The sequence below is a fragment of the Bufo bufo genome, chromosome 7 (genome assembly GCF_905171765.1).
Source record: "Bufo bufo chromosome 7, aBufBuf1.1, whole genome shotgun sequence".
Taxonomy (NCBI): domain Eukaryota; kingdom Metazoa; phylum Chordata; class Amphibia; order Anura; family Bufonidae; genus Bufo; species Bufo bufo.
In genome coordinates, this window is record NC_053395.1 from 13,617,813 (window position 1) to 13,642,932 (window position 25,120).

General features: G+C 41.6%; 1 protein-coding gene across 2 annotated transcripts; it reads left to right on the forward strand.

Moving 5' to 3' along the window:
- The first annotated feature begins 4,098 nt into the window (after positions 1-4,098).
- On the forward strand, positions 4,099-23,932 carry LOC121008583 (arylamine N-acetyltransferase, pineal gland isozyme NAT-10-like). Of its 2 annotated transcripts, XM_040441217.1 has the most exons (3): positions 4,099-4,144; positions 21,576-21,617; positions 22,666-23,932. In XM_040441217.1, the coding sequence occupies exons 2-3, from the start codon at positions 21,591-21,593 to the stop codon at positions 23,482-23,484; spliced, it is 846 nt and encodes a 281-aa protein (XP_040297151.1). In that variant the 5' UTR covers positions 4,099-4,144; positions 21,576-21,590; the 3' UTR covers positions 23,485-23,932. The 2 variants fall into 2 exon arrangements, with proteins under 2 accessions (XP_040297151.1, XP_040297152.1); XM_040441218.1 differs by lacking the exons at positions 4,099-4,144; positions 21,576-21,617 and adding an exon at positions 22,307-22,406.
- The last annotated feature ends 1,188 nt before the right edge of the window (positions 23,933-25,120 follow it).

Sequence of the window (25,120 nt, forward strand, 5' to 3'; positions counted from 1 at the left end):
GACAAAATTCTGTTGGCCTTAGAGGCAGCTGACTGGCATTGTGCGGTTATTTAGTCTATGATCTACTAATACACCCAGATCCTTCTCAACCAGTGACTCTCCCAGTGTTACTCCCCCCGGACATATGCTGCATGCAGATTATTAGCCCCCAGGTGCAGAACTTTACATTTATCTATATTGAACCTCATTTGCCAAGTTTATGCCCAAACAGTAAGTTTGTCCAAGTCAGCTTGTAATTAATTAACATCTTCCATAGACTGGACTGTATTACAAAGCCTGGTGTCAACTGCAAAAAAGGAAACATCACTACTACTCCCATCCTTTATGTTATTAAAGGGATTCTGTCACCAGGTTTCACCCCTGTCAGCTAAACATATGCTGATGTTCAGGGCCTCATCAGGATTCCTAATGTGGGCTTCTAAATGTGATCCGTAGCCTTAGGATCTCAAGGGATGCAAGGTGCCGGCCGCACCAACCGCCGTTCGTGCCCAGCGCCGCCTTTCCAGACTTCTGCACAGCCTCCTAATCTTCTGTGCCGCCTCTCGCTCTCCCTCCCTCCCCCTCCTCCTGCTGTAAGATCTCGCGCGTGCGCACAGGGCTCTGCCTGATGCGCCCATGCAGACTTCTCGATTTGGCTTCTTAAAGCGAAGTGCGCATGCGCCGGCACTTCGCTCAACCCAGGTATAACCTGCACTCTGGCGCCAGCCTCTCAGAGCCCTGTGCGCACGCGCGAGATCTTACAGCAGGAGGAGGGGGAGGGAGGGAGAGCGAGAGGCGGCACAGAGGATTAGGAGGCGGTGCAGAAGTCTGGAAAGGCGGCGCTGGGCACGAACGGCGGTGGGTGCGGCCGGCACCTTGCATCCCTTGACATCCCCTTGGGCACCTTATTTCTTTGAGTGACAGGTTAGTAAAACCTGTTTTTTAGCAAAATAAGGCTACGGATCACATTTAGAAGCTCACATTAGGAAAACCTGATGAGGCCCAGAACATCAGCATATGTTTAGCTGACAGGGGTGAAACCTGGTGACAGAATCCCTTTAATGTATAAGTTAAATAATAGCAGACCCAGCACAGAACCTTGGGGTACATCACTTATAACCAGAGACCATTCAGAGTAGGAATCATTGACCACAACTCTTTGGATATGATCGTGAAGCCACTTTTCAATCCAAATTATATTTTCTAAACCAATAGACCTCAATTTACCTATTAGTCATCCATGTGAGACAGAATCAAACACCTTTGCAAAGTCCAAAAACACAATATCCACAGTCTGCCCTCTGTCCAGGCTTCTACTCCCCTCACTACATCCACAGCCACCCCTCTGTCCAGGCTTCTACTCCCCTCACTACATCCACAGCCACCCCTCTGTCCAGGCTTCTACTCACCTCACTACATCCACAGCCGCCCCTCTGTCCAGGCTTCTACTCACCTCACTACATCCACAGCTGCCCCTCTGTCCAGGCTTCTACTTACCTCACTACATCCACAGCCGCCCCTCTATCCAGGCTTCTACTTACCTCACTACATCCACAGGCTTACCTCTGTCCAGGCTTCTACTTACCTCACTATATCCACAGGCTTCCCTCTGTCCAGGCTTCTACTTACCTCACTACATCCACAGCCGCCCCTCTGTCCAGGCTTCTACTCACCTCACTACATCCACAGCCGCCCCTCTGTCCAGGCTTCTCCTTACCTCACTACATCCACAGCCGCCCCTCTATCCAGGCTTCTACTTACCTCACTACATCCACAGGCTTACCTCTGTCCAGGCTTCTACTTACCTCACTATATCCACAGGCTTCCCTCTGTCCAGGCTTCTACTTACCTCACTACATCCACAGCCGCCCCTCTGTCCAGGCTTCTACTCCCCTCACTACATCCACAGCCGCCCCTCTGTCCAGGCTTCTACTCCCCTCACTACATCCACAGTCGTCCCTCTGTCCTGGATTCTACTCACCTCTGTATATCCACAGCCGCCCCTCTTTCCAGACTTTTACTTACCTCACTACATCCACAGCCCCCCCTCTGTCCAGGCTTCTACTTACCTCACTACATCCACAGCCGCCCCTCTGTCCAGGCTTCTACTCACCTCACTACATCCACAGCCACCCTCTCTCCGGGCTTCTACTTACCTCAGTATATCCACAGTCGCCCCTCTGTCCAGACTTCTACTTACCTCACTACATCCACAGCAGCCCCTCTGTCGAAGCTTCTACTCACCTCACTACATCCACAGCCGCCCCTCTGTCCAGACTTTTACTCACCTCACTACATCCACAGCCGCCCCTCTGTCCAGACTTTTACTCACCTCACTACACCCACAGCCGCCCCTCTTTCCAGACTTTTACTTACCTCACTACATCCACAGCCTCCCCTCTGTCCAGGATTCTACTTACCTCACTGCTGTACATCCACAGCAGCTTCTCTGTCCTGCCTTCTACTCCCCTCACTACATCCACAGCCACCCCTCTGTCCAAGCTTCTACTTACCTCACTATATCCACAGCCGCCCGTCTGTCCAGGCTTCTACTTACCTCACAATAGCCACAGCTTCCCCTCTGTCCAGGCTTCTACTCCCCTCACTACATCCACAGCCTCCCCTCTGTCCAGGCTTCTACTTACCTCACTACATCCACAGCCGCCCCTCTGTTCAAGCTACTACTTACCTCACTACATCCACAGCCGCCTCCCTGTCCAGGCTTCTACTCACCTCACTACATCCACAGCCACCCCTCTATCCGGGCTTCTCCTCACCTCAGTATATCCACAGTCGCCCCTCTGTCCAGACTACTACTTACCTCACTACATCCACAGCAGCTTCTCTGTCCAGCCTTCTACTCCCCTCACTACATCCACAGCCACCCCTCTGTCCAAGCTTCTACTTACCTCACTATATCCACAGCCGCCCGTCTGTCCAGGCTTCTACTTACCTCACTACATCCACAGCCATCCCCTGTCCAGGCTTCTACTTACCTCACAATATCCACAGCCTCTCCTCTGTCCAGGCTTCTACTTACCTCACTACATACACAGCCTCCCCTCTGTCCAGGCTTCTACTTACCTCACAATATCCACAGCCGCCCCTCTGTCCAGGCTTCTACTCCCCTTACTATATCCACAGCCGCCCCTCTGTCCAGGCTTCTACTTACCTCACTACATACACAGCCTCCCCTCCGTCCAGGCTACTACTTACCTCACAATATCCACAGCCGCCCCTCTGTCCAGGCTTCTACTCCCCTTACTATATCCACAGCCGCCCCTCTGTCCAGGCTTCTACTTACCTCACTACATACACAGCCTCCCCTCCGTCCAGGCTACTACTTACCTCACAATATCCACAGCCGCCCCTCTGTCCAGGCTTCTACTCCCCTTAGTTAGTCTGACCGCTTCTGTCCTTAGTAAAACCATGTTGGTTATCACTTATATATTATTGACAGTCACATAATCCTGTATGTCATCCCGTAGAAGGCCCTCAAACATTTATCCCACTATAGATGTTAAGCTTACTGGTCTATTATTTCCTGGTGAAGACCTAGCACCCTATTTGAAAATGGGCAACACATTTAAGTTGTGCCAAATAAGATGTAGTGTACACCGATTTCATCCATCAATGGCAAGTTTTCCAGTGTGTTACGTATATCACCCAGGTAGAACATGGGGGGTAGGGGATCACATTTTTCCAGGGCAGTCTTGTGGTGTAGTTGATCCCTCCTGTCCTTGAACACAATGAGGGTAAATGATGAAAATACAGTAGACAGAGCCGTCCCTTCCATGGGCAGGTGACGATTGGATTGTCCCTAATCCCTACAGAAAGACATAAACCTCCCACATAACCAGCCACATCACTACCGCAATAAGAGAGCCAGAAACATCAGTGTTCTTAATAACCATGACAGATACATCAGTGTCCCCCCCTTCCCCCATTTCAGTGGTGACGTGAGATTATAGATTTCACAAGTGATGATTCCCCTACCAGAAACGATGATCTTTCACAATATCGTATTTATGTGCACTTCCCCTTTAATAGACATAGGTTGACAGTGTCCACCCTCCGTGACGTCAGCTAGCCCGAGGGAGTTTTCTGCAACTCACACCATGTCACACGAGCACTCCGCACTCTCAAGTCCTAAAGAAGTTTAAAGGTAGGTGATCTGAAACACAGGGAGACCATTCCGTGTGTATCGCCTACAGCCTAGATCAACTATATTAACTCTGCTATGCCGTATAGTACATGTAAGACTGAATGCAGCAGAGCTGAGCCACACACCGCACATCACAGAACAGATCATAAATGTCAGCAACTCAAGGGTGAAATATACACTCACCTAAAGAATTATTAGGAACACCATACTAATACGGTGTTGGACCCCCTATTGCCTTCAGAACTGCCTTAATTCTACGTGGCATTGATTCCACAAGGTGCTGATAGCATTCTTTAGAAATGTTGGCCCATATTGATAGGATAGCATCTTGCAGTTGATGGAGATTTGAGGGATGCACATCCAGGGCACGAAGCTCCCGTTCCACCACATCCCAAAGATGCTCTATTGGGTTGAGATCTGGTGACTGTGGGGCCATTTTAGTCCAGTGAACTCATTGTCATGTTCAAGAAACCAATGTGAAATGATTGGAGCTTTGTGACATGGTGCATTATCCTGCTGGAAGTAGCCATCAGAGGATGGATACATGTTCTCATTCTGTTTACCCCAAATTCGGACTCTACCATTTGAATGTCTCAACAGAAATCGAGACTCATCAGACCAGGCAACATTTTTCGAGTCTTCAATAGTCCAATTTTGGTGAGCTCGTGCAAATTGTAGCCTCTTTTTCCTATTTGTAGTGGAGATGAGTGGTACCCGGTGAGGTCTTCTGCTGTTGTAGCCCATCCGCCTCAAGGTTGTGCGTGTTGTGGCTTCACAAATGCTTTGCTGCAGACCTCGGTTGTAACGAGTGGTTATTTCATTCAACGTTGCTCTTCTATCAGCTTGAATCAGTCGGCCCATTCTCCTCTGACCTCTAGCATCCACAAGGCATTTTTGCCCACAGGACGGCCGCATACTGGATGTTTTTCCCTTTTCACACCATTCTTTGTAAACCCTAGAAATGGTTGTGCGTGAAAATCCCAGTAACTGAGCAGATTGTGAAATACTCAGACCGGCCCGTCTGGCACCAACAACCATGCCACGCTCAAAATTGCTTAAATCACCTTTCTTTCCCATTCTGACATTCAGTTTGGAGTTCAGGAGATTGTCTTGACCAGGAGCACCCCCCTAAATGCATCGAAGCAACTGCCATGTGATTGGTTGACTAGATAATTGCATTAATGAGAAATAGAACAGGTGTTCCTAATAATTCTTTAGGTGAGTGTAATACAAAGAAGATATTAAAGTAGTATTATAGTGATATTATTCTTGTACATAGGAGGCAGTATTATAGTAGTTATGTTCTTGTACATAGGAGGCAGTATTATAGTAGTTATATTCTTGTACATAGGAGCAGTAGTATAGTAATTATATTCTTGTACATAGGAGCAGTATTATAGTAGTTATATTCTTGTACATAGGAGCAGTATTATAGTAGTTATATTCTTGTACATAGGAGGCAGTATTATAGTAGTTATATTCTTGTACATAGGAACAGTATTATAGTAGTTATATTCTTACACATAGGGGGCAGTATTATAGTAGTTATATTCTTGTACATAGGAGCAGTATTATAGTAGTTATATTCTTGTACATAGGAGGCAGTATTATAGTAGTTATATTCTTGTACATAGCAGCAGTATTATAGTAGTTATATTCTTGTACATAGGAGCAGTATTATAGTAGTTATATTCCTGTACATAGGAGGTAGTATTATAGTAGTTATATTCTTGTACATAGGAGGCAGTATTATAGTAGTTATATTCTTGTACATAGCAGCAGTATTATAGTAGTTATATTCTTGTACATAGGAGCAGTATTATAGTAGTTATATTCCTGTACATAGGAGGCAGTATTATAGTAGTTATATTCTTGTACATAGGAGCAGTATTATAGTAGTTATATTCTTGTACATAGGAGCAGTATTATAGTAGTTATATTCTTGTACATAGGAGCAGTATTATAGTAGTTATATTCTTATACATAGGAGCAGTATTATAGTAGTTATATTCTTGTACATAGGAGCAGTATTATAGTAGTTATATTCTTGTACATAGGAGGCAGTATTATAGTAGTTATATTCTTGTACATAGGAGCAGTATTATAGTAGTTATATTCTTGTACATAGGAGCAGTATTATAGTAGTTATATTCTTATACATAGGAGCAGTATTATAGTAGTTATATTCTTGTACATAGGAGCAGTATTATAGTAGTTATATTCTTATACATAGGAGCAGTATTATAGTAGTTATATTCTTGTACATAGGAGCAGTATTATAGTAGTTATATTCTTGTATATAGGAGCAGTATTATAGTAGTTATATTCTTGTACATAGGAGCAGTATTATAGTAGTTATATTCCTGTACATAGGAGGCAGTATTATAGTAGTTATATTCTTGTACATAGGAGCAGTATTATAGTAGTTATATTCTTGTACATAGGAGCAGTATTATAGTAGTTATATCCTTGTACATAGGAGCAGTATTATAGTAGTTATATTCTTGTACATAGGAGCAGTATTATAGTAGTTATATTCTTGTACATAGGGGCAGTATTATAGTAGTTATATTCTTGTACATAGGAGCAGTATTATAGTAGTTATATTCTTGTACATAGGAGCAGTATTATAGTAGTTATATTCTTGTACATAGGAGCAGTATTATAGTAGTTATATTCTTGTACATAGGAGGTAGTATTATAATAGTTATATTCTTGTACATAGGAGCAGTATTATAGTAGTTATATTCTTGTACATAGGAGGCAGTATTATAGTAGTTATATTCTTGTACATAGGAGCAGTATTATAGTAGTTATATTCTTGTACATAGGAGCAGTATTATAGTAATATTCTTGTACATAGGAGCAGTATTATAGTAGTTATATTCTTGTACATAGGAGCAGTATTATAGTAGTTATATTCTTGTATATAGGAGGCAGTATTATAGTAGTTATATTCTTGTACATAGGAGCAGTATTATAGTAGTTATATTCTTGTACATAGGAGGCAGTATTATAGTAGTTATATTCTAGTACATAGGGGGCAGTATTATAGTAGTTATATTCTTGTACATAGGAGCAGTATTATAGTAGTTATATTATTGTACATAGGAGCAGTATTATAGTAGTTATATTCTTGTACATAGGAGACAATATTATAGTAGTTACAGTCAGGTCCATAAATATTGGGACATCGACACAATTCTAACATTTTTGGCTGTATACACTACCACAATGGATTTTAAATGAAACAAACAAGATGTGCTTTACCTGCAGACTGTCAGCTTTAATTTGAGGGTATTTACATCCAAATCAGGTGAACGGTGCAGGAATTACAACAGTTTGCATATGTGCCTCCTACTTGTTAAGGGACCAAAAGTAATGGGACAATTGGCTTCTCAGCTGTTCCATGGGCAGGTGTGTGTTACTCCCTCATTATCCCAATTACAATGAGCAGATAAAAGGTCCAGAGGTCATTTCCAGTCTGCTATTTGCATTTGGAATCTGTTGCTGTCAACTCTCAAGATGAGATCCAAAGAGCTGTCACTATCAGTGAAGCAAGCCATCATTAGGCTGAAAAAACACAACAAACCCATCAGAGAGATAGCAAAAACATTAGGCCTGGCCAAAACAACTGTTTGGAACATTCTTAAAAAGAAGTAACGCACCGGTGAGCTCAGCAACACCAAAAGACCCGGAAGACCACGGAAAACAACTGTGGTGGATGACCGAAGAATTCTTTCCCTGGTGAAGAAAACACCCTTCACAACAGTTGGCCAGATCAAGAACACTCTCCAGAAGGTAGGTGTATGTGTGTCAAAGTCAACAATCAAGAGAAGACTTCACCAGAGTGAATACAGAGGGTTCACCACAAGATGTAAACCATTGGTGAGCCTCAAAAACAGGAAGGCCAGATTAGAGTTAGCCAACTGACATCTAAAAAAAAACTTCACAGTTCTGGAACAACATCCTATGGACAGATGAGACCAAGATCAACTTGTCCCAGAGTGATGGGAAGAGAAGAGCATGGAGAAGGAAGGGAACTGCTCATGATCCTAAGCATACCACCTCATCAGTGAAGCATGGTGGTGGTAGTGTCATGGCGTGGGCATGTATGGCTGCCAATGGAACTGCTTCTCTTGTATTTATTGATGATGTGACTGCTGACAAAAGCAGCAGGATGAATTCTGAAGTGTTTCGGGCAATATTATCTGCTCATATTCAGCCAAATGCTTCAGAACTCATTGGACGGCGCTTCACAGTGCAGATGGACAATGACCCAAAGCATACTGCAGAAGCAACCAAAGAGTTTTTTAAAGGAAAGAAGGGGAATGTTATGCAATGGCCAAGTCAATCACCGGACCTGAATCCGATTGAGCTGCATTTCACTTGCTGAAGACAAAACTGAAGGGAAAATGCCCCAAGAACAAGCAGGAACTGAAGACAGTTGCAGTAGAGGCCTGGCAGAGCATCACTAGGGATGAAACCCAGCGTCTGATGATGTCTATGCGTTCCAGACTTCAGGCTGTAATTGACTGCAAAGGATTTGCAACCAAGTATTAAAAAGTGAAAGTTTGATTTATGATTATTATTCTGTCCCATTACTTTTGGTTCCTTAACAAGTGGGAGGCACATATGCAAACTGCTGTAATTCCTGCACCGTTCACCTGATTTGGATGTAAATACCCTCAAATTAAAGCTGACAGTCTGCAGGTAAAGCACATCTTGTTTGTTTCATTTCAAATCCATTGTGGTGGTGTATAGAGCCAAAAATGTTAGAATTGTGTCGATGTCCCAATATTTATGGACCTGACTGTATCTTCTTGTACATAGGAGGCAGTATTATAGTAGTTATATTCTTGTACACAGGAGGCAGTATTATAGTAGATATATTCTTGTACATAGGAGGCAGTATTATAGTAGTTATATTCTTGTACATAGGAGCAGTATTATAGTAGTATATTCTTGTACATAGGAGCAGTATTATAGTAGTTATATTCTTGTACATAGGATCAGTATTATAGTAGTTACAGTATATTCTTGTACATAGGAGGCAGTATTATAGTAGTTATATTCTTGTACATAGGAGGCAGTATTATATTAGTTATATTCTTGTACATAGGAGCAGTATTATAGTAGTTATATTCTTGTACATAGGAGCAGTATTATAGTAGTTATATTCTTGTACATAGGAGCAGTATTATAGTAGTTATATTCTTGTACATAGGAGCAGTATTATAGTAGTTATATTCTTGTACATAGGAGCAGTATTATAGTAGTTATATTCTTGTACATAGGAGCAGTATTATAGTAGTTATATTCTTGTAAATAGGAACAGTATTATAGTAGTTATATTCTTGTACATAGGAGGCAGTATTATAGTAGTTATATTATAGTAGTTATATTCTAGTACATAGGAGGCAGTATTATAGTAGTTATATTATAGTAGTTATATTCTAGTACATAGGAGGCAGTATTATAGTAGTTATATTATAGTAGTTATATTCTAGTACATAGGAGGCAGTATTATAGTAGTTATATTATAGTAGTTATATTCTAGTACAGAGGATGCAGTATTATAGTAGTTATATTCTAGTACATAGGAGGCAGTATTATAGTAGTTATATTATAGTAGTTATATTCTTGTACATAGGAGGCAGTATTATAGTAGTTATATTCTTGTCCATAGGGGCAGTATTATAGCAGTTATATTCTTGTACATAGGAGCAGTATTATAGTAGTTATATTCTTGTACATAGGAGCAGTATTATAGTAGTTATATTCTTGTCCATAGGAGGCAGTATTATAGTAGTTATATTCTTGTACATAGGAGCAGTATTATAGTAGTTATATTCTTGTACATAGGAGCAGTATTATAGTAGTTATATTCTTGTACATAGGAGGCAGTATTATAGTAGTTATATTCTTGTACATAGATGCAGTATTATAGTAGTTATATTCTTGTACATAGGAAGCAGTATTATAGTAGTTATATTCTTGTACATAGGAGGCAGTATTATAGTAGTTATATTCTTGTACACAGGAGCAGTATTATAATAGTTATATTCTTGTACATAGGAGGCAGTATTATAGTAGTTATATTCTAGTACATAGGAGACAGTATTATAGTAGTTACATTTTTCTACATAGGAGGCAGTATTATAGTAGTTATATTCTTGTAAATAGGGGCAGTATTATAGTAGTTATATTCTTGTACATAGTAGCAGTATTATAGTAGTTATATTCTTGTACATAGTAACAGTATTATACTATTTATATGCCAGTAAATAGGAGCAGTAGTACAGTAGTTATATTTGTTGCAGAGTAGGATTGCTGGGTTCAGCGGAGTCAATTCAGATCAGATGTTGTGGAGTAACAGGAACTGGCTTCATTGTAACATGCGTGCAATACCAGAAGGTCACCTTACATGGTAACTGGCACAGACAGGAAAAAGAAATCAGTGAGTTCACCTCAATGTACAGGAAATACAACACATCATAGAAATTCATAGAGAGGCCACAAGTGAGCATTAGTAACAGTGTTATAACTGTGAACTGCAGTCAATCCAGCAATAAACTAAGCTGTAAGTTGTTGTATCTCCAACACCCCTTCTCAATAGCTAAGGCTTAGTCTGTTAAACCTCTCTTCTTTGTAAGCCTTGAGTGTCTTTCAGCGGTCAGGGTCTTTGTAAGGATGTCTGCTGTCATATCCTCATTCGGGCAATAAAGTAACTCAAGAAGTCCCTGTTCTTGAAGATCCCTAAGAAAGTGGAACTTCAAATCAATGTGCTTGGTTCTCGAGTTAACTCTTTCCAAGTGGAAGGCATCCTTGATTGTCCTCAAAGATTTTTGTTCGTTCCAACCGTGGTTGACCCAAGTCTGTTAACAGTTGTCTCAGCCATATAACTTCCTGGCTTGCCTGCGCTGCTGCAACGTACTCTGATTCAGTAGAAGATAGTGTAACAGAGAGATGCTTTCTGCTACTCCAACTGATAGCACCTCCTGACAGAAGAAATAAGTAGCCAATGGTAGATTTTCTGTCGCTGGTGTCTCCAACCCAGTCAACATCTACATAACCTGTTAGGGTGCTTTCATCACTCGCTGGTAACTTTATCTTGTAGTGCAAAGTCCCTTTAAGGTAGCGTATGATTCGCTTTACAGCATTCCAGTCCATCTGACTTGGCATTGAAACCTTTCTGCATAAAATTCCAATAGTTGCTGCAATGTCGGGCCTTGTAGCAGTGGTAAGGTACAGCAATTTCCCTATTGCTTTCCTGTACTGAGAATTCTTGTACAGTCACTCAGAATGGAGAAAGCTCGTCGGAAGAACGAGTGAAACGTTTTCAAGAAATCTACAGTAAGTCCAGTTGCCTTGATTTATTCTTTACAGATGTACTGAGTATTAGTTGGGAACGGGGTATCTTAGCTTTTCATCTCCTTCAGGTAGTTGGTTTCCATGGGAGATTTTACTGGTTTGGCATCTTTCATTCCAAATGTTTCAGTTATTTCTTGTATTTTGTGTCTTTGGTTCAGAAGAAAGCTGCCATCTTCCTCTCTCTCAATCTGGATACCAAGGTAATTCTTTATGTCGCCAAGAGCTTTGGTCTCAAAATGCTGATTTAGGGTTTGCAGTATTTCTGCTTCATCCCCTTCTTGCTCAAAACAAATCAGGATATCGTCCACATAAATAAGCATATAGAGCCATCTGTTTGCCAATTTCTTTGTGTATAAGCATGGGCCTGCTTTACTCCTTTGAAAGCCCTGATGTGTAAGCACTTCATGTATTTTTATATTCCACGCTCTGGCTGCTTGCTTTAGACCATATATATACTTCTGTGAAGTTTGCACACTAGGTCTGGCCTTTGTTCTTCTTTGAACCCTGGTGGTTGTTCCATGTAGATTTCTTCTGTTAACTCGCCGTGTAGAAACGCAGTTGTCACATCAAAATGTTTACCTTGCATTTTCCTTGTTACGGCTACTAAAGTCCTTATTGTAGCGTGTTTGACTACTGGCGCAAATGTCTCATCATAGTCCTTTCCGTATTTTTGAGAATATCCCTTGGCTACAAGTCTTGCTTTGTATCGTTCAATTGTGCCATCTGCATTGTACTTCACTTTAAAAGTCCATTTACAGCCTATGGCTTTCCTTCCAGGTGGTAGTTCTGTAAGTGTCCATGTTTTGGTGTCATGCATGGATTCTATCTCTGCCTCAGCAGCTTTTATCCATTTACTGGCTTCCCCTTCTGAAAGCTGAGATATGTCTTCCCAGGTTGCAGTGCTTGCCTTGTATGAGAGACGTACCTTTATTTTCTCTCGTTGAGCGTCTCGGTTGTGTGTCTGCTCTTCAGTACTGGTAGAGTCTGCACTTACTTCAACTGTTTGTTCAGAAGTTACAGAGGTCAGTGTCAGTTTTCTCTTCTGTTCTTGCTTCTTCTGTTGTCATTACATTGTCTCTCAGATCTTCAACAAAAGTTATGCTGTTGCTAATGGTAACTGTGTCTGTTTTAGGATTTAGGATTCTGTAACCCTTAAAGGGAGTCTGTCACCACATTTCAGCATATTAGACCGATGAAATAGGGTTATATGATCCACCCAGAACTTAAAAACGGTACCTTTGTTGTAGAAAACGGACTTTTCTTTTAGCCGAAAATGAACTTATAAGGTTATGTTAATGAGCCCTCTCAAGTGCCCAGGGCGGTCTCTCAATCCTCGGAGCCCCAGGCAGCACCTCCTAAACGGCTCATAACCCCGCCCTCCGTGCACCTCTGCCCGCCCGTTTACTCCCCTCCCCTGTCCTTTTCCATTGCGGCTGTGCGGTCCAAATCGTAGCGGGCGCATGCGCAATGCGATGCCCGCTCCTGGCAGGGCATCGCGATACCTACTGCGCATGCGCCCGCTACGATTTGGACCGCACAGCCGCAATGGAAAAGGACAGGGGAGGGGAGTAAACGGGCGGGCAGAGGTGCACGGAGGGCGGGGTTATGAGCCGTTTAGGAGGTGCTGCCTGGGGCTCCGAGGATTGAGAGACCGCCCTGGGCACTTGAGAGGGCTCATTAACATAACCTTATAAGTTCATTTTCGGCTAAAAGAAAAGTCCGTTTTCTACAACAAAGGTACCGTTTTTAAGTTCTGGGTGGATCATATAACCCTATTTCATCGGTCTAATATGCTGAAATGTGGTGACAGACTCCCTTTAAGATGGTCACTGTAAAACACCTAAGAGTTTTTGGATGCAAAGCGTTCATCTACATTCCTGAAGAAAAACACCTTCACACACAACAAAGACACCTTCAAATGCTCTATTTTGGAGTTTGGTGCGTTTTTCTTCAGGAATGTAGATGAACGCTTTGCATCCAAAAACTCTTAGGTGTTTTACACTTGGCTTCTCGTTGTGCCACAGTTCATATGGAGTTTTCTCTGTTCTGCAAATATGCGGCTGTCATTGCCACCTCACCCCAGTATTTTTGTGGTAGTCCAGAGTCTGTCAGCATGCATCTGATCATTTCAGTCAGAGTTCTGTTCTTTCTTTCGGCTACCCCATTTTGCTCTGGTGTGTATGGGACTGTCTTTTGATATACTCTTGTATCTTATGTCCTTCCTCTGAAACTTGTTACTGGTCTTTACTACACAGTCTTGTAATTTGTCAAGAACTTCACTCTTCTGTTGCATTAGGTAGGTGACTGTGTATCGTGAATAGTCGTCTATGAAAGTCAGTATGTACCTGTTGCCTCCAGGTGTAGGTGGGTTTAGGGGACCACATGCATCAGTGTGAACAAGGTCAAGTGGTCTTGAATCTCTCTTCTGACTGACTTTGGGAAGTGTTTCTCTTGTAGCTTTGGATTTGATGCAACGTTCACACTTAACAGTAACTGGACAAGGAGATACTGTTAGATCCTTTGTCAGATTCCTCTTTTGTAGTTTCTGTATGCATTCTGTGTGTCTATGACCTAGACGCCTGTGCCACATGTGTATACAGTCATTGTGCTTGTGTGTACAGTCGTGGCCAAAAGTTTTGAGAATTACATAAATATTGGAAATTGGAAAAGTTGCTGCTTAAGTTTTTATAATAGCAATTTGCATATACTCCAGAATGTTATGAAGAGTGATCAGATGAATTGCATAGTCCTTCTTTGCCATGAAAATTAACTTAATCCCCAAAAAACCTTTCCACTGCATTTCATTGCTGTCATTAAAGGACCTGCTGAGATCATTTCAGTAATCGTCTTGTTAACTCAGGTGAGAATGTTGACGAGCACAAGGCTGGAGATCATTATGTCAGGCTGACTGGGTTAAAATGGCAGACTTGACATGTTAAAAGGAGGGTGATGCTTGAAATCATTGTTCTTCCACTGTTAACCATGGTGACCTGCAAAGAAACGCGTGCAGCCATCATTGCATTGCATAAAAATGGCTTCACAGGCAAGGATATTTTGGCTACTAAGATTGCACCTCAATCAACAATTTATAGGATCATCAAGAACTTCAAGGAAAGAGGTTCAATTCTTGTTAAGAAGGCTTCAGGGCGTCCAAGAAAGTCCAGCAAGCGCCAGGATCGTCTCCTAAAGGGGATTCAGCTGCGGGATCGGAGTGCCACCAGTGCAGAGCTTGCTCAGGAATGGCAGCAGGCAGGTGTGAGCGCATCTGAACGCACAGTGAGGCCAAGACTTTTGGAAGATGGCCTGGTGTCAAGAAGGGCAGCAAAGAAGCCACTTCTCTCCAAAAAGAACATCAGGAACAGATTGATCTTCTGCAGAAAGTATGGTGAATGGACTGCTGAGGACTGGGGCAAAGTCATATTCTCCGATGAAGCCTCTTTCCGATTGTTTGGGGCATCTGGAAAAAGGCTTGTCCGAAGAAGAAAAGGTGAGCGCTACCATCAGTCCTGTGTCATGCCAACAGTAAAGCATCCTGAGACCATTCATGTGTGGGGTTGCTTCTCATCCAAGGGAGTGGGCTCACTCACAATTTTGCCCAAAAACACAGCCATGAATAAAGAATGGCACCAAAACACCCTCCAACAGCAACTTCTTCCAACAATCCAACAACAGTTTGGTGAAGAACAATGCATTTTCCAGCACGATGGAGCACCGTGCCATAAGGCAAAAATGATAACTAAGTGGCTCGGGGACCAAAACGTTGACATTTTGGGTCCATGGCCTGGAAACTCCCCAGATCTTAATCCCATTGAGAACTTGTGGTCAATCCTCAAGAGGCGGGTGGACAAACAAAAACCCACTAATTCTGACAAACTCCAAGAAGTGATTATGGAAGAATGGGTTGGTATCAGTCAGGAATTGGCCCAGAAGTTGATTGAGAGCATGTCCAGTCGGATTGCAGAGGTCCTGAAAAAGAAGGGCCAACACTGCAAATACTGACTCTTTGCATAAATGTCATGTAATTGTCGATAAAAGCCTTTGAAACGTATGAAGTGCGTGTAATTATATTTCACTACATCACAGAAACAACTGAAACAAAGATCTAAAAGCAGTTTAGCAGCAAACTTTGTGAAAACTAATATTTGTGTCATTCTCAAAACTTTTGGCCACGACTGTACAGAGTCTCACATTTTACTTCACTGTGTTGAGGTGATACAGGTGATCATCCAGCTTGGCACTTGCTATTGTCTGCTTGCCGTCCAGGATAGAACCTTTGTCACCTTGGAATTTTACAGTGAGTCCACTGGCTGTTAGACGCTTCACAGATCAGAGTCCTCCTTCTAGATCAGGAACATAAAGCACGTCTTTCTCTGGTATGGCTAAATTGTGTCCTGCATCATCAGGGCATACAAGGGTTCCATGTCCATATCCTTCTGCATGTATTTTACTTCCATCTGCAAGGAAAATAGTTTCCTTGTTATTCAGATCAAGTTCTGTGAAAAAACTTTTATCATTCGTCATGTGACTGGTTGCCCCCGAGTCGATGCACCAGCCTTGACATTTATGGTTGCCTGTCACTTTAAATGTGGCGTTCCAGGTTCCTTCCCATGGATCAGAGATTGTGGCTTTGACCTTTTGTTTAGTATAAGAGGGACTCTGTCTCATTTGCTCTGTTTCCATATAGTACAGTATTTCTTTATGAGTCCCTGTTTGTGGCATCTAAAACACACCCTGGTCTCCTTCCTGTGTAACCTTGCGTCTGTAGCTTCAAGAGCGGTTCTGGTGTCGGTTTCTGTGGATTCGCGCACTAATTCCTTTCTTCTCTGATACTCATCTATGAGCCTGGTTTTTAAAAATGCTAGTGTCAGATCTGTCTCAGGCCGTGTCTCCAGCGCATTGATCAGTGTGGTATATGCATCGGGTAAACTGCACAACAACATGGCGGCGGCGTGACTGTTATATTCTCCCCGATTGATCTGAGTTTTGCAATCACGTCCAGCATGGCGTTTATCTGCTCCTGTGTGTCCTGTTCTCTGCTAAGCCTCATTTTGTAAAGTTTCCGCAGCAGAAACAACTTGCTGTTTGAACTGGATCTTTCATGCAGTCTTTTCAGTACATCCCACATGCCTTTCGCTGTGCCCGCATCATCCTCCACTAGTAAGCTTATGGTGGCCCGTCCTAATCATTGTCCTGTGGCCTCTCTGTGGTGGTGACCTCCCACAAGTCATCTCGGGATAATAGCATTTCCACTTAAAACTTCCATAGCTGATAATAGTCATTGTTCAGCTTGGCCACTGAGAGTTTCTGGCCATTCTCCCTCCTTTATACTGTATATGAACAGTCTTACTTGTCTACAGGAGATGTCTCTGAAAAGCTTCCTTATGTCAATCTCCGTATCAGCCACACTGTCTCCCGTTCGGGGCTTTGTTCTGCCTGGGCCGCGCCTGGTCACTGGGCTTTATCCGGTCACTGGGCCCATAACATGTTGCAGAGTATGATTGCTGGGTGCAGCAGAGTCAATTCAGATCAGACCTTGTGGAGTAACAGGAACTGGCTTCATTGGAACATGCGTGCAATACCAGAAGGTCACCTTACATGGTGACTGGCACAGACAGGAAAAAGAAATCAGTGAGTTCACCTCAATGTACAAGAAATACAACACATCATAGAAATGCATAGAGAGACCACAAGTGAGCATTAGTAACAGTGACATCTAGTGTTATAACTGTGAACTGCAGTCAATCCGGCAATAGACTAAGCTGTAAGTTCTTGCATCTCCAACAATATTCTTCTACATAGGAGCAGTATTATAGTAGTTATATTCTTGTACATAGGAGCAGTATTATAGTAGTTATATTCTTTTACATAGGAGGCAGTATTATAGTAGTTATATTCTTGTACATAGGAGCAGTATTATAGTAGTTATATTCTTGTACATAGGAGCAGTATTATAGTAGTTATATTCTTGTACATAGGAGCAGTATTATAGTAGTTATATTCTTGTACATAGGAGCAGTATTATAGTAGTTATATTCTTGTACATAGGGGCAGTATTATAGTAGTTATATTCTTGTACATATGAGCAGTATTATAGTAGTTATATTCTTGTACATAGGAGCAGTATTATAGTAGTTATATTCTTGTACATAGGAGCAGTATTATAGTAGTTATATTCTTGTACATAAGAGGCAGTATTATAGTAGTTATATTCTTGTACATAGGAGCAGTATTATAGTAGTTATATTCTTGTACATAAGAGGCAGTATTATAACAGTTATATTCTTGTACATAGAAGACAGTATTATAGTATATTCTTGCACCTAGGAGGCAGTATTATAGTAGCTATATTCTTTTACATAGGAGAAGTATTATAGTAGCTATATTCTTGTACATAGGAGGCAGTATTATAGTATATTTTTGCACATAGGAGGCAGTATTATAGTAGTTATATTACTGTACATAGGAGCAGTATTATAGTAGTTATATTCTTGTATATAGGAGCAGTATTATAGTAGTTATATTCTTGTACATAGGAGCAGTATTATTGTAGTTATATTCTTGTACATAGGAGCAGTATTATAGTAGTTATATTCTTGTACATAAAGCAGTATTATAGTAGTTATATTCTTGTACATAGGAGCAGTATTATAGTAGTTTTATATTCTTGTACATAGGAGCAGTATTATAGTAATTATATTCTTGCACATAGGAGGCAGTATTATAGTAGTTATATTCTTGCACATAGGAGGCAGTATTATAGTAGTTATATTGTTGTACATAGGAAGCAGTATTATAGTAATTATATTCCTGTACATAAGAGCAGTAGTTTATTAGTTACATTCTTATACATTGGGGGCACTAATATAGTAGTTATATTCTTGTACATAAAGCAGTATTATAGTAGTTATATTCTTGTACATAGGAGCAGTATTATAGTAGTTATATTCTTGTACATAGGAGCAGTATTATAGTAGTTATATTCTTGTACATAGGAGCAGTATAATAGTAGTTATATTCTTGCACATAGGAGGCAGTATTATAGTAGTTATATTCTTGCACATAGGAGGCAGTATTATAGTAGTTATATTGTTGTACATAGGAAGCAGTATTATAGTAATTATATTCCTGTACATAAGAGCAGTAGTTTATTAGTTACATTCTTATACATTGGGGGCACTAATATAGTAGTTATATTCTTGTACATAAAGCAGTATTATAGTAGTTATATTCTTGTACATAGGAGCAGTATTATAGTAGTTATATTCTTGTACATAGGAGCAGTATTATAGTAGTTATATTCTTGTACATAGGAGCAGTATTATAGTAGTTATATTCTTGTACATACGAGCAGTATTATAGTCGTTATATTCTTGTACATAGGAGCAGCATTATAGTAGTTATATTCCTGTACATAGGAGGCAGTATTATAGTAGTTATATTCTTGTACATAGGAGCAGTATTATAGTAGTTATATTCCTGTACATAGGAGGCAGTATTATAGTAGTTATATTCTTGTACATAGGAGGCAGTATTATAGTATTTATTTTCTTGTACATAGGAGCAGTATTATAGCAGTTATATTCTTGTACATAGGAGCAGTATTATAGTAGTTATATTCTTCTATATAGTAGCAGTGTTAGAGTAGTTATATTCTTGTGCATTGGAGCAGTATTAAACTAGTTATATTCTTGTAAGTGTTATAGTAGTAATATTCTTGTACATAGGAGGCAGTATTATAGTAATTATATTCTTGTACATAGCAGTATTAAAGTAGTTATATTCTTGTACATAGGAGGCAGTATTATAGTAGTTATATTGTTATACATAGTAGTAGTATTATAGCTGATATATTCTTCTAGTTGTACATGGGGAGGTGTTATCAATGATGATACCATTCTCTGTGTAAGTGTGTATACAGAGATGGCTATAAGTCACTGATAGTAGTACATGGGGGGGGGGGGTTTATCAGTGATTGATAGCATTCTCTGTGTAAGTGTATATAAAAAAAGATACCTGTCAGTCACTGATAGTAGTACATGGGGAGGTGTTATCAGTGAGGATAGCATTCTCTGTGTTAGTGTTCATACAGATATAGCTGTCAGTCGCTGATAGCTGTACACAGGGGAGGTGTTATCAGTGATTAATAGCATTCTCTGTGTAAGTGTGTATACAGAGATAGTTGTCAGTCACTGATATTTGTACACGGGGAGGTGTTATCAGTGATTGATAGCATTCTCTGTGTAAGTGTGTATACAGAGATAGCTGTCAGTCCCTGATAGCTGTACATGGTGGAGGTATTATCAGTGATTGATAGCATTCTCAGTGTAACTATGTATACAGAGATAGCTGTCAGTCACTGATAGTAGTATACAGGGAGGTGTTATCAGTGATTGATAGAATTCTCTGTTTAAGTGTGTATATATAGATAGCTGTCAGTCAGTGATAGTTGTACATGGGGAGGTGTTTTCAGTGATTGATAGTGTAACGGAACGCCTAGCACCCCGACCGGGTACATCCGTTGAATGGATGCTCCTAGTGCTTTCTGAGGACTCCAAGCACTCCACTTGACACCGTACACACTGCAGACCCCACGAACCGCCGAAGCTTGGTTGAGGTCTCACCGTCTCCTACCCACCCTGGACCTATGACAAGGCTCCAGGCTCCAGTGGGTGAACCTCTCCTAAAACCAGAGAGCAGGAACAGCTCTTAAAAGAGCTAGTAGTTATAGCCAGGGGAGTATAGCAAATCTCCCAGCGTATAGCAATCCCCAGCGTCGATCAGTTACCCAAACATCAGCCTCAACATGAGAAAGGGTAAAACAGGAACACTTTATTGAGGGCTACCCGCCTGTATTTATGCAGGTCCCCATCTGGTGGACACGCCCCTAGGGGACCAGAATGAAGACTATGACACAAGACAGATATGCAGCACTGCAGGATAGACAGACACAATACATCCCCACAATGCATCATGGTTTCCTCCTCTCTGCCCTGGAGACACCGAGGAGCAATTCAATTATCTCTCAGGACAAAGGGGAATGGCCAATACACACGTGGGGACAATGGAACAGACATCACTTACTCAAACATACAATGTCCCACCCTTTACAATACACATAGACATTTAACACATTCCCAGACAGCTCAAGTCTGAGTGCATATTATTAGGTGAATGGCACTCAGACAACATGAATACAATAAAATGAGCTAACTGGGTACCCTCACATAACATACAATACAATTACACAGACAGATGGTTCTGTCACACATCTCAAAACCCCACATGTTCCAATATGGCTTGGATCTGAGCGCTCAGATGCCACAAACACAGTCAAATCGCCATGGGGTTTAAGTTTTGCATGGGCTGATGAGAGGGCCCATAATCCTGGGGCAAGAGGCTGGTAGCCAGGCCCCTTCAAAACCCAGTGGCGAGGTTGGTTTCGCCACAGATAGTATTTTCTGTGTAACTGTGTATACAGAGATAGTTGTCAGTCACTGATAGTTGTACACGAGGAGGTGTTATCAATGATTGATAGCATTCTCTGTGCAAGTGTGTATACAGAGCTAGTTGTCATTCACTGATAGTTGTACACAGGGAGATGTTATCAGTGATTGAAAGCATTCTCTGTGTAAGTGTGTATACAGAGATACCTCTCAGTCACTGATGGTAGTATACAGGGAGGTGTTATCAGTGATTGATAGCATTCTCTGTGAAAGTGTGTATACAGAGCTAGACAGTTGTCAGTCACTGATAGTTGTACACAGGGAGATGTTATCAGTGATTGACAGCATTCTCTGTGTAAGTGTGTTTACAGAGCTGTCAGTCACTGATAGTTGTGTGTATGGGGGTGGTCTTAAATTCTGAAAAAGCAGAGGTTTAAATTTATGACATACTTTACTGAATCTTTTCCCATAAACCTATACATCACTATAACTTCTGCTGCTTTATAACATGGTGTCGCAGATTGCACTGCGTTTAACGATGACAGGTTTTCTTTAACATAATTATATTTATTGTCATCGAATTGTAATAAATCTTGGAATATATTGTCTTACAGGTTACCTGCCAGGCAATGGACATGAAGGCCTATCTCCAAAGGGTGAGTTTGACAGATACTGCACCTCCTTCCCTCTCTGCATTACGTGAATTACACCGCCACCATGTACACTCTGTGCCCACAGAAAGTCTCAGCATACATAGCGGGGAAAAAATTATCTTGGATATTCCATGGATATATAATAAAATAGTTGTTAGGAGATGAGGTGGTTTCTGTTATGAGAACAATGGACTGTTCTTATGGGTGCTGCAACAACTGGGCTACAAAACACAGTTGCTGTCAGCCGTGAGGAACATATTCATTGGCATTTATGGTCCACCATTTGACCATATGATATTGATGGTAGAACTGGAAGGAAGGAGATGGCTTTGTGATGTTGGTTATGGTGAAGGGATTGTTGAGCCATTTCCACTAGAGGACAGATGGGAAGAGGAGCAGGACAGCGGTGTGTATCGATTACGGGTAGAAGGAGATGAGTGGTTTATGGAGAGGAAGGAGGAAGAAATCTGGAGGAGTCTATTCAAGTTCACCCTCGAGGAGAAGAAATTTGAAGATTTCCAGGGGATGTGTGAATATCACCAGACTTCGCCCAGTTCTGTATTTGTTCGAAAGTCCTTCTGTTCCCTTTAGCTCCCACGTGCAAGGCTGACGTACATGGGTCGCCGTCTGATCAGCACCCAGTACACCAAGGGAGGTGGAAGTGTGAAGACCACTCAAGAACTCACCGAGGAAGAGATCCCAAGTTTACTCAATGATAAATTTGGAATTGTTCTGAATGGAAAACTGATACCGAAGGATGAAAATATTGCAATCCCAAATCAACTTCAATAAGTAAGATTCAGAATTTGTTACCTGTTACTAAAAATCCATTACATACTTATACTTTAGACTTACCAGCATGTCCTGTCATTGCTGACCGGCTTTATCAGCTATTGGTATTTTAAGTAGCTATGTGCAATATATTCATGGACACCAAATCAAAAGAGTTTTAGGTGTCAGGGGCGCAGCATTTTCTAGAATGTCCTTTGACATTTGGGTTCATTGAAGGATATGGAAGACATTTTACTAATCAATTATATTTCTCTTGTAGGACTACTCTTCCAAGCCAGATCTGAACACCTATCTCCAGAGGGTTGGCCTTCCAGAATTCAGAGCACCTTCAATGCAACCATCCCTTTCTGGGTTACGAGCTTTACATCGCCACCACTTGCTCTCTATCCCTTTTGAAAGCCTTAGTATCCACAGTGGAGAAAAAATCCAACTAGACATTTGCTGGATATATGAGAAGATTGTCCTGAGAAAACGTGGAGGCTTTTGTTTTGAGAACAATGGTCTTCATTTTTGGGTCTTGCAACAATTGGGGTACCAGCCACGGATCATATCGGCCAGAGTGAGGGATGAAGTGACCGGTGTTTATACACCTCCACTTTCACACATGTTGTTAATAGTGGAACTTGAGGGAAGGAGATGGCTTTGTGATGTTGGTTTTGGTGAAGGGATCATAGAGCCATTTCCGTTGGAGGCCGGAAGGGAAGAGGAGCAGGACAGCGGTGTGTATCGATTACGAGTAGAAGGAGATGAGTGGTACATGGAGAGGAAGGAAGAGGAAGACTGGAGGAGTCTATACAAGTTCACCCTCGAGGAGAGAACATATGAGGATTTCCGGGATATGTGTGAATATCTTCAAACTGAACCAAGCTCTTTTTTTGTCCGCAAATCGTTCTGCACCTTACAGCTCCCCCACGGAAGACTGACGTACATGGGGCACAGGCTGATCAGCACCGAATACACCAAAGGAGGTGGAAGTGTGAAGACCACTCAAAAACTCAATGAAGAGGAGATTCCAGGTGTACTGAGAGATAAATTTGGGATTGTGCTGAGTGGGAAACTGATACCAAAAGATAACTAAGCATTTACCAATAACCGTCAATCCAGTAACATCTATCCATCATTATACATATGTGTTACATATCGGGGATGCAACTTCTGGTTAGTTTAAATCCACCAAACTACAATTATCTCTGTCATCACAGTGATGTCTGAAGCTGGCCAAAGTATGTTTATCATAGGCAGTCATCCTCACCAAGCAACCAAGACCTAATGCATTTGTTAGGGTACTTTCACAGTAGCGTTATTCTTTTCCGGTATTGAAATCCGGTAAATGGTCTCAATACCGGAAAAAACTCATCCGTTTTGTCCTAATGCATTCTGAATGGAAAGCAATCCGTTCAGTATGCATCCGGATGTCTTCCGTTCCGTCCCTTTTACGGTATTTGACCCGACAAAATACCGCAGCTTGCTGCATTTTTTTTTCCGGACAAAATACCGGAACAATGCTGCACTTGCCGGATCATTTCTATTGAGATGTATTAATGTAATGTAAATACCGGATCCGTTATTCCGGATGATACCGGATGAGAAGGATCCGGTATGTCACTGGATCCGTCTAATAGATCCGGAAAAAAAATCAGTTTGTATTCAGTTTGCCGGTCCCGGCAGGCAGTTCAGGCAACGGAACTGCCTGCCGGATTCCAATAACGCTAGTGTGAAAGTAGCCTTAGGCTACTTTCACAAGAGTGGCAAGGAACTACAGCAGGCTGTTCTGGCGGGCGAACAGCCTGTCGGATCTGTGCTGCCGCTAGTGCACGCGTGCCCCCGGACTACTGCTCTATCATCATTGACTATAATAGGGGAGGAGTCCCGGGAAACACGGCAGCGCATGCCGAGAGGCGGCCGGAATAAAACTATCCCCGGAACTCCGCCCCGCCCCATTATAGTCAAAGGGGACGGAGCGGTAGTCCGGGGGCACGCGTGCACTAGCGGCAGCACGGATCCGAGAGGCTGTTTGCCCGCCGTAACAGCCTGCCAGAGTTCCTTGCCGCTAGTGTGAAAGTAGTCTTAATCTGCAGTTTTAGGTTGTGCTGAGACTTCCCGCTGTCAAAGGGGGAGAGAGCTGTTTCATCCATGGTTTGTAAAAAAATAAAAAATAAAATAAAAGGCATAAACTGATACTTGGAGAAAATGAAAAGTATTTTGCAGAGAGTAAAGAAAAGCCTTGCAGATTTTGTTAAGTAATAAAAAGATGATGACAAAGACATTTACTAGAGATGAGTGAAGTATTGGAAAATTTGATTTGGCTGCTTGTCCGAATTTTACTAAAAAATTTGCTTTGTGACTAATTACTTACTAATTACTAATTACTGTCACAAAGCGCATTTCATTGTAAGTAGTGAGTGCAAGGAAAGGGAGTGTGATTGCGCTGATCCCCATCATTGTACCCCTTGGACGCCGCGTTCTTAGCTCATCGTGGCGTCTGACATTGATATTACAGTGTAAAATAAATAAATACAATTATACCTCATCCATTTAATGGCAAAGAGTCGGCCGCCACCATCTTGATTGAAGATCTAGTTTGAAATTTCACATGGCCGTGATGACGTCATACAGTTGTGTTCAAAATTATTCAGCCCCCACTGAAATTGAGTGTTTTGGCCAGTTTGACATTGATTTTGATCATTTCAGTTATCTTGTTTACAATTAAATCA